This window comes from Chinchilla lanigera, unplaced genomic scaffold (genome assembly GCF_000276665.1).
Source record: "Chinchilla lanigera isolate Chin_1 unplaced genomic scaffold, ChiLan1.0 scaffold00132, whole genome shotgun sequence".
Classification (NCBI taxonomy): Eukaryota; Metazoa; Chordata; class Mammalia; order Rodentia; family Chinchillidae; genus Chinchilla; species Chinchilla lanigera.
In genome coordinates this window covers 433087-443495 of record NW_004955533.1, presented here as the reverse complement: position 1 = coordinate 443495, position 10409 = coordinate 433087, and the positions used below count along the sequence as shown (strand labels likewise).

Here is a 10409-nt window from a genome sequence, read left to right as displayed (position 1 = left end):
AAAGGGACACAGGAGTCCACGCGGCCCGGCTAAAGTCACACACAGCTCAGAAACAGCTAAGCTAAGCTGTCTTCTTAGAGAACAGGAGGGTGTTTTTCCTTTGCAGGGCTGTTAGCTGGAGGGGCTGTCTGGGTGCTCGGATGTTCTGGTTTTGCTCTGGGTGCCGATTCCATGGAATTTTTCAATTTGTGAAAAAACATCAAGCTGGACACTCACTGTGTATGCATAAAACTGAACACTAACAATCTGCACATAGAATAAAATCTCACTGCAAGATATTTTATAGTTTCCAGTTTATTTTTGATTATATTTGGAGAGGCAGATTTTACATGATAGCTTCAAACCAACCACTGTACATTAACCAAATTTTACATAAGCCATTTGAAAAAAGATCTAAAAATGTGCTTAGTTATTGGTAGTATATAACGTTTATCAAGCACCAAGAGTGTGCTGAGGACTGTACAGAACAAATGCAGAAAAGACAAGGTCCCTGCCTTCGAGGGTGCCCATCCCGTAGGGTCTTGCTCATAAAACTTCACCTTGTATTTCACACTCTCTTGTTCATAAGGCATAAATAAGGAAGTTTGTTGTCTTTCTCATTGTTACTGAATAAATAGGTAATACACTGTTACCCAGGTATGCCAACAATCACTTGTATCTCTGCCTTTAAATATAAATTTCTGTGGTACAATATACAGTATATATTGATTTGGTATTCACACAACTGATCACAATATTCTTGCAGGTTGGTTATAATATGAAGCACATTGAATTTCAACATTCACAAATTTTTATACCACTTAATAGAATCTTTTACTGATGGCCGAGGGTTTTTTGTTTAAAAACAAACAATGAAGTGTCACTGTCAACAAAAAAACACCCTGCCTGGATTCCAGTAAAGGTATCAGGCTATGGCACGGACATCTAGGATAATGATTTAACACACGGACTAAACTAACCTTGCAGATATCAGTCACTGAGCTGCATGCCCTAAAGTACTTATGGTCAGTGAGGAATGGGTGATATGAGTATGACTAGCTTCATCGCATTTCCAGGTTAAACAAGGGAATATTGGTATAAAATGTCCGATATCTGTGAGCTGGGAAATTTTCTTTCTTTCTTTTTGGCTTTTCTGCAAGGCTGTCTTCAAAACAAAATCAGGTTAGCAAAGAGGATAAAATAATTCTGAATTTAATCATTGGCTAAGGACATTTGATTTCAAACTAATCTCACTCAATAATACCACCTGATTGTTTATTTTTTTTAAATTCAAGAAAAATGACAGGAATTTTGATTGTGTAGAGTATAAGACTTGGGTAGAAGAAATTGTACTTTACATAACAGTGCCACAGAGCGTGGCGGAAGACAGCCCCAGTAGAGCAGGCAGGACAGCCCTTGTCACTGAAGCCTAGATGAGGGAAAGAAATGTTAGAGGAGTGGACAGCTGCTTCCTTTCTGGCCAGACTCCATCTTACTGCACTGTGCAAAGTGAGGGATGGGAGGAGCTGGGAGAGTGTGGAGCCCAGAGGAAGCGGGGTGGGGCAGGCTTGGGTCAAGGGACAAAGGGCCCAACTTTGAATGTCATCTTTACAGATCCCCAGACCCCAAGCATCCATGAGCCCTGAGAATGGCAAAGGTCCATCCTTCAACACCAGACATGGTGCCCATCTCCCTTTTGGCCTTGTTACCTACTGTCCCAGGGCATTACCAGGTCTGGATGTTTCCATTAGGTAGCAAGAATGGTGAGCTGTATTTTTATAGTTATACTACCCTTAGAGCAAGACTGACTTCCTCTGGCCACCGCCCAAGACATGAAAAGGGCAGAGGAAAATTCTACAGCTCCCTCCCACTTCCATGCTGGAGGTGGGGTTTCTCCTCAGAGGTAACTAGGCACATGTCCCAGACAGGACCCTGCAGGAGCAGCTTCACCCATGGGCAGTGACAAAGTAGGTGGGTCCAGCCCCCAACATCCCACCTGCTAGATGGAGGAGTCAGGTTGCGATGTGATAAGATTTTCCTTATACTGGTGAGCACATCTTTACTGCTCTGCAAACCACAGACCAAGAGGTTGGGAACTACTATCTCTGTGTTCTGACAGATTAATCTTGACAAAGAGCAAGGTGGCAGGATTAGAATGTGGTGTTGTGTCTCACTGGCTGAGAAGGACAGCAACTCTCAAGGGTGTCAATTAGTACCTCCTTTGGAGTGAAAGAAACAACATTATTTAATGTGCCCAGTCAAAAATGGGGCACCAGAAGACTAAAACTCTGACAACAGACAATAATATCTAGACAACTTTTTTCATTTTCAGTTATAAATCCTCCACACTAAGGCTTAAGCTTCAGTTACCTAATTGAAAATCTACACACAAACGTGAAAGTAGAAATAGGTAACATGAAGACCTCTTAAATAAGGGTTCCTGCAAATGACATCATCCATCCTTTGTTAACATCAAAAACTGCGCTGACTGCCCCTTAGTAGTGGACAGTGGATTAGACGCAGCAAGCTAAGCATTGTTTGGGAATGTTTAGGATGAATGCTGGACTCCTACTGCTTTAAAAACTGAGATGTTTTCCAAATCTGACCTGCAGGAATTTATCATTCCATTTAGAAAGACTATCCTGTCAAAATTAACGGATATCCTACTTTGTTATCAAAAGAATTTAAGGTTGCTAGTTTCCATCATCTTTTCTTTAACATGTAACGAGACACGAGATGCAGGTGTTGGCCAGGGTTTGTTCTGTCCCCTTATTATCTGAGCACCATGCTGCAGGTGGAAGCCAGATCACCCTCTGACGAAATTACAGCAGCTTCCTGTACATTGGGAAAACTTGTTCTCCCATTACTCAACAGAGAAGACATAGATGAGAATTAGGGACCCAGACAGACTGTAGCTAGATAAATGGTTAAATAGATGCTATTTTTTGCACTGCTGACAAGTGTTCAAACTGTTGAGTAGTGTTGGGTAGTTGAGAAGACCTCAGTGCCAGCATCAGATTGTTGAACAAGCTTTCAACATCTTCTTAAAGCAATTGGGAAAGCCATGAAAACCATGGTTGTAATGTTGACATTCTGCCATTGTCTCTGCTCTTCAAGGCACAAGGACAAGTTCCAAACTCCTCAGAGTAGAGCATCTGGTACCACTGGGAGAGACAGTCAAGGCATGGGGCCACACGCCAAAATGAGAAGGAGCCCCTGGGGGCAGCTCTGACTTCTGAGATGCTTCCCAGATCCCACCAGCAGCCAGCAGCTGCTGCACATCATGGGCTGGGGACCAGAAGGTCTCCAGGCCCAGGTACTTGGCCTGTTCCACAGAAAGAGCACACTTTGGGCCATATTTGGCTTGCAAGCCCGCTCCTTCCACCCCCGGCACGAGGAGGATGGTAAAGCCTGCGCCATGAAGATCTGTAGTGAGGCGGATGCTGCTGTGGTGCTGAGAGAAGGGCAAGAACCCCTTGAGAGAAGTTGGGGAGAAGTCAGGTCCTGGCAGGACACATCCTGCTCTTCACCAGCAATGGCTGCAGAGAGGAGGCAAACAGCCCACCCCTTGGTTTCTTCTCTCCCTGTCTCCTGGGTTACCCAAGGAGACATGTATTAAATACCCTCCATGTAACTTATACCCACCTTAAACATCACCAAATGGGAAGAACCCAATTAATCTTCCCTTTTTTGCTTAAAATATTCAATTTGGATTTACTGATAGTCCATTACATTCTTTTGGTAGGAAAAGATATTGCACTTCTAAAAATGCATCAAGAGTGTATTACATCAAAGTTAATAGGTAGGCAGATGTCTGGCTAGAGTATACACACTCTGAAGACCACCTTCCACATTTGCAGAAAGCTTCCACTGACTTCATCTTTGCTTTCATAAACTGCGGTCACACTGCTGCAGGCTTTTAGAACACAGAGGAAGACACCAGATGCCATAAGCTGCACACAGCGCCAGTCCACGGGCTCACGACTTCATGGTGCAGATGGGCACAACAATGACCAGGATAACGGTGCACGTAGCAGCGGCAATCAGAGCAGCTATCTTGCAGACCTTGGCTCGTCTGAATTCAGCTTCTTTCCGTTTCAGTAGTGAATCGTAGCCTGGAGTATAAATGTCTTCCATCCAATACTCTAAGTTGTTTGGATTTAAAGATTCTTGTGTCTAAAAGCGAAGAGAAGATGTTAGAAATATGGTGAGTAGTTGAACCAGGTCAGAGACTTTCTGACAGTTGTCATTCCTGAAGCTTTAAGAGCTGTCTGCAGCTGGGAGCTGGCAGTGACTGTCAGATATACAGCCCTGATGGCTCTGTGCCCTCCATGGCTACCACCAACTCGGCTGCACATTACGGATAGCCCTGGACCCTGCATTACTCAGAACGCCACAATGGTGACTATGATACAGGCAACACCAGGTGTCTCCTTCTGTAAGCAAGCAATGCAGGGTCGGGACAAACAAGACTGTAAACATCAACAGCATGCAACCAAGGATGGGCTGGTCCCACTGCCAAGGAAGAAGGGAGCTTTAACAAAACACTCTTTGCCCCTAGCTTCCCAGAACAGACCTGCTGGAAGCAAGGCCATCATAGGACTCCAAGTCAGCTCCCGTTTCTCAGAGGCTTCTACTCAATATCAAGGCACCTTCAAGATAAGCAGCTCAAACAAAACATAAAATATTTCAGCTTCAAACCCTTGTTGAGCAGGTCAGGCTCAAAGTCAATGTCTAAGGACCTGGGGCCTAGTGACCCTGGCCCAGGCCAGCCACAGCAACCTTTATGGGTGGGGTGAAGCTGGAAGAGATGGACCCAGGAATGGCTGTCTCCTAGGCCCCAAGATTAATGAACTATCTACAGGAGAAATGCCCTGTTTAACATACATTGCCCAAGAGCCCTCTTCCATGTTGATGCTGATAATCTATTTCCACGGAGAAAGGCAGTGTCTTGCTTTATGGCAAGCATTTAATAATGTCAATGTCACATAAAGGGATGATGCCTTGCACTTCCAAGCCAGATCGCCTGAACCTCTGAAACAAACCAAATACCCATTTTGAAGATTTCTCTTGGATTGTTTAATGTTCATACACACAGGAACACACACACACATACACACTCATGATCAAAGCCAAACCCTTCACTACCTTAACAACTCAGTTGTAACAAGCTGTCGGGGGAACACTGACTCTGGGGCGTGCTAGGAGCTTTCCACCTGCACCTTCGCTGTGCCCCAGGATATGGATCCACGTGGTGCTTCGTGAGTCCCTGTTCTCCATCCAGCTGTGGGTCAGGCAGGGGTACGGAGGGAGGAGGGCAGAGGCATTCGCCCCTTCAGCTCCGTGCCTGCTGTGCTGCAGCCTGGTTCCCAGAGCCACCAGTCTCTACAGGTCTCAGAAACAGCTCTCACCCTGGGCTGCAAACCCAGAGTGGCAGCAGCTTCTACCTGTGCGGCTCTGGGGCACAGGGCCGTCCTGGGCCCTGAGTGTGCTGTCTGCTTCCTCACAACCCCAGCCTCGCCCTTCTCCTCCTGTTCTCTGCAGATCCCTCCTCAATGGGTTTCTGCATTTGTAAATCCTTGGGAAAAAATCCAGTGAAGAGTACTACGCTGTGGCCGGGCACACTGAAGGTGGAGAGGTGGAAAGAGCCTGCTTTCCTCCCCAGCCCCCAGGGCTGGCTCAGATGGAACAGTGTGTGCAGGGAATGTCAGGTGCTGTGTCTTGTTCCCTCCGCCTCAACTAGAAGGAATCAACTTCCGCTCAGAGCTATCGACACTGTATTACAGGCTAGGATTCTGCCTGTGAAACAAACTATTTTTAATTAGTTTTTTCGGTAACTGCAAGCTGTAATGGTACCACACGGCATGGAGGTAATCTCAAGGTTCCCAGGGCTGTGAGGGGAGCCCCTCATGGCTAATCAGGCTGCCAGACACTGGAAATAAACATGGCCACACCTTTGCCTGTCCCTGCCAGAGGAACCACCAATGGCAAATGCACATCTGGACAGCAGGGACCTCCAGATGCTCAGCTCATCCGAGTCAGTACCTGCCTCTCAGAAAGTCAGAGAACAAGGGAAAAGGATGCCTCTTTGCTTCTTCGAGGCAGACACCTCCCAAAGCATCGCACTGCTCCCCTGGAGTGTAACTGGATGCTGCATCCTTTGCATTGTATGGAGTGTTACTCAGAGTGCAATAACCTGTTATTATTATTTTATATCTGCCTCTGTGAACATTGGGACATTAGAATCACACACATCTGTACAGATAAAACTGTCCAGCTCCTGCCCCAGCCCTTAAAAACATGTTCCTCGGGCTCCCTTGAGTCATCAGACTTGCTCAAGGCACACTGTGGCACCAGAAGTCCTGGGGATCCCACCAGTCAAATCTTTTGCACCTGGGGTCCTCTTTAGCAGCCTGGAGGCCTGTGGCTGTCTGACCCCCACACAGCGAGGTGCACACACTCAGCACAGCCACGCTGGGAGCAGCGTGTGGGACGTGCACACATGGAGTCGGGCCCTGGGGGCACTCGCTGCCCCACAGACCTGGGATCTGACAGAGCTGCCCCTGTAGCCACTGCCACTTAGGGCCCAGATGCACAAGTGCTGCTGTGACCATTTGTTTGGGACACGGAGCCCTAGTAACTCAGAAGAATGGACTGGCATGGAGGTGAGACACGAGGAAGAGCAGGAGACCGACCGGGAGGAGCCAGTGTGAGTTCAGGTTTGCTGACCTGCTGCAAGTGACTAGCTTCCCAACACCTCAGTTTCTTCGTTTATGAACCAGAGGTGGTGGTGACAATCGCTGCCCCTCAGGCCACTGTGCCTGGCCCTGGGTGACTCCTGGCAAGGGCACCATGCCAGGCTGGCTGATTTTGGCACTTTTTCCAGAGGTCTCCCTGGGGCCTACGCAACTCCAGGGGCTTTGGGCAGACTGCTCTGGTCCTCTGGGGATGCTGTGACTACAGCCCACTGCATAGGTGAGGCCAAGCTCAGAACCCAGTGCTGCCGCAGCCCCGTCCTTCCTCTGCCCCTGCACAGACCTCTGCATCGCAGCTTGACCATGCAGACAGCCTCCCCACACCGAACCCCCAAAGCCCTCACCACCCGCACCTCGCGTGCACATCGTGCTGGGTGTGAACTGGCCCTCGCTGCCCACAAAGCCTCGCCCACAGGTTCGAACAGGCGCTTCCCTGGGGTTGTGGTGATGTGGAGGCACAGGGAGAGGTGGGGGGACTAGGAACCAAGCAGCAGAGTAAACGTGAGGCCCGAACCCAGCCCTGCCTGCCCTCTAGCCACACAGGCATTCCCAGATCTTCCAGGCATGGCTCTTACCTGGGGCTGCTCCGTATGGAAACATAATCCATAGCTCGGCTCCCACAAATATGCTTATCCCACGCGCTACACAGGGAGGGAGAGAGCGGCTTGTGTTTCATGAGGCTGTTTGGCTCAGGTCTTGCGAGCAAAGATTAGAATCTGCACTTGGTCTTAAACGTATCATTAGCAAATCAGGCGGCCCGCAAGTAAGTAAACAGACAAAGCAAGCATCCCCACTGCTAAGGGTTTACCAACAACTAAGCAAAACAACCATCCCTTCGTCAAAAGTCTTCTCTGCTCTCTGGTTCACTAAGGCTCAGCACTGCATGTCAGGGCCCAGGAGTCAAAGCGCAGGGAGTGTGCTGGCCTAGGCCGCCCGACCACTCCTGCACCTGTGGGCAGCAACAGAAGGCTCACCTGCAGGTCCAGGGCCGCCAGCTTGCTCTTGTCGCCGGCATTGCGCGCGTACTCCTCCACCGTCCAGGAGGGCTGTGCCCGCCGCACCTCTGCCAGCTCCGTCAGCCGCATGTCCGTGTACAGGGGGTTGCTCTTCATGTGGGCCTTGAGGGACGCGGGGTAGGGGTGGGGGCTGAACACCTGCTCCACAAGGAAGCCGTGCCTGGGCTGCTTAGGCAGGCGGTGCTGCGGGGGGGCGTCGTGCTGCCCGTCCGCCTGCAGAGGGGACAGAGAAGGCAAGAAGCGTGGCTCTCGCAGCGCCACTGGGCAGCCAGCAGCATTGTCCCCAGGCCCTGGTGATGCCACGCGAGCAGCATGCAGCTACTCAGGAGAGACAGGAAGAGTCGGGTGCTGGGGAAGCCTCTTCTGACCCCGACAGAGCTAAGGTTTCGATCCTGGAGCAGGACCTTCACTCTCACTCATTCGCCCGGCCACACTGCGCGGTAGGTGTCCTCAGAGTTCGCAGCAGGGCCGCTGACACTCCCTTCTGCTTTCCGGCCTCAGGTCTCCACCCTTCCCCCCCTGCAGCAAGTCCTCCCTGACCTGCCGAGGTGGTCCATGTGTCGTCCCGGGACTGGTACCGACCCCTTGGTCAGTGTGTGTCACACTGCACGGTCACTGCCCATTTGCCTGTCCACGTCCCTGCAAGGCTGGGCAGCCCCTGAACAGAGGCGCATCTCCCCACTTTTAGTGCAAAGCTATGCCACTGAGCAGAGCACCTCCCCTCACTGTTCACCAGAGGGCGCGAAGCACGGACAGGAAGCTGGATGCGTGAGCTAGAACTGCCGGCGGGAAGGGCAGGAAGAAGGAGCGTGCAGATGTGAGGGTGTGGAGAAGAGGAGCACAAGGTCTTGAGAGGCACAGGCCAGCTCGTGGCTCACAGCGGCCCACTGCTGTCCCACAGAGACCATGGTGTCTGCTGCCGCACCCTTCAGGGCCACTGGCACAGACAGAGAGTGCGGACGAACTCAGTGACACCCCAGGGAGAACCAGGGCTCCTTCTGCTGCTGTTCTAAGCCTGGCGCAGCCCGCTGACTTTACAAACCTGCACACCCCCTGCCCTGGCCCTGTGTGGCCGCCACTGTGCCCACGGCCAGCACAGCAGGGGCCGGGCAGTAAGGACACCCACAGCAGCAGCCCTGGCACAGCGAGCACCCTGGGCTGACCGGCTCTGCCGCCGGCACAGCCTCTTGCTGGCCTTCTCTGTGACAGTCCCCACTGCGCGTGTGGAAACTCAGGTCCAGGTCAGAGAGGGTGAGAGAGCGGCTGAGGCCGCACAGCTGCCGAGGGCCAGGCAGTACGTGCGCAACAAGGCCTCAGCTGCTGCTCCTGCACCAGGGAGTCTGTGTCCCCACTGGGCATCGCTTTCTGTGTGCAGCACGTGTGCCCTGACCCCTGTCTGTGCAGCTCCGTCTGGACAAAGAGGCCCAGGACGCACACAGCAGAGACCAGTGGCTTCCAGGGACTCACGGCAGAAGAGCACAGAGGACTCAGATCAGCAAAGGGGTGGAGCCACCACTCCTTTTCATTTTTTTTTTCTAGTACCAAGGACTGAATCCAGGGCTTTTACACTGAGCTACACCCCAGTCCTTTTTAAATTTTGAGACAGGGTCTCTCTAAGTCACTACATGGCCCAGGCTGGACTTGAACTTGGGACCCTCCTGCCTCAGCCTCCCTGAGTGCTGGAATTACAGCCCAGCTGGGTCAGCCATTCTTGATGGAGGAACCCTGGAGGTAGGGTGGGTCCCGGCCACGACAGGTGCTTGATTGGCACCACTGACTAAGTGTTGGAGGGAGGGAGCAGGGCTCAGGGTGGGCAGCGTATGCTGGCTGGGGAAATATCTGAGACCCACAGAACTGCAAAGTCCAGGGGAAGAAGCCTGACGTTTTCTCCTACAGCAAAGAAAGACAGGCCAAGGAGGTGTTGGGAACACCTCAGCTGCAGAGAGTAGAACTGGGAATGTGAACGCAACGGCCCTGAGCTGGGGTGGAGGGGGAGTGAGCCTCAAGCCCCAGGGGCTGTGCTAGGGCCTGGCAGGCTGGGGATTCCATGGAGGGAGGCGGGGGTGCAGAAGACATCACAGAGATGGGGCCACTGGGTCCGGATCTGCACAAGAGTCCAGCCCAGGACAGAGAGAATGGTGACCCCAGCAAGGGGGGCAAGGAGGCGGGGCACAGGTGTGCAGCACAAGGGAAAGTGCGATTTGAGGCCTGGGGGACATATCCGAGGCCTTCAGCACATGGAAATAGGGGTCCCAGCTGGGCACCACCACGGGAATCACCAGCCCAAAGGAGGGGAGAGCCCAAGGAAAAAGTAGGGTCACAGCCAGGCTGGGTGAGGACGGCACACTCCAGTGACGCCCGGCGAGGCTGTGGCCTTGTGGCTTGTCAGACTTGACCTTCCCGTGGAGGCACACACTTGTGGGAGCACCCTCCAGGCCGCTTCCCGTGCTGTCTGGGCTCCTGGCCTACACTAGCGGCATGGACCAGAGGACAGGGGCAGTGCTGGGCACTTCATCTGAGGGGCAGACGGTGCCCTCTGGCCAAGGCCTGCAGCTCGGTGCCCACAGCTGCGGGGGTCAGGGAAACAAACGACTTCTCCATGTGCTTGTTCACTGCTCTGGGCCCTGCAGCTGAGCAGAACCCTGTTTGCCAAGCCTTT

The 10409-nt window shown here is 51.9% G+C and overlaps 1 protein-coding gene across 3 annotated transcripts in view; it reads right to left on the bottom strand.

Annotated features, from left to right (window-relative positions):
* Positions 1–278: 278 nt before the first annotated feature.
* Positions 279–10409, bottom strand: part of Kiaa1024 (KIAA1024 ortholog) — a 34933-nt gene continuing 24802 nt past the window's right edge. For 2 of the 3 annotated variants that reach the window (XM_005410384.2, XM_013507697.1), the window contains exons 3-4: positions 7709–7963; positions 279–4155 (exon numbers count right to left, since the gene is read on the bottom strand). In XM_005410384.2, coding sequence (XP_005410441.1) covers positions 3958–4155; positions 7709–7963 — 453 coding nt within the window. In that variant the 3' untranslated portion in view covers positions 279–3957. Of the gene's footprint in view, positions 4156–7309; positions 7376–7708; positions 7964–10409 lie in introns of those variants that run through there. The other variant, XM_005410385.2, reaches the window with a different exon arrangement.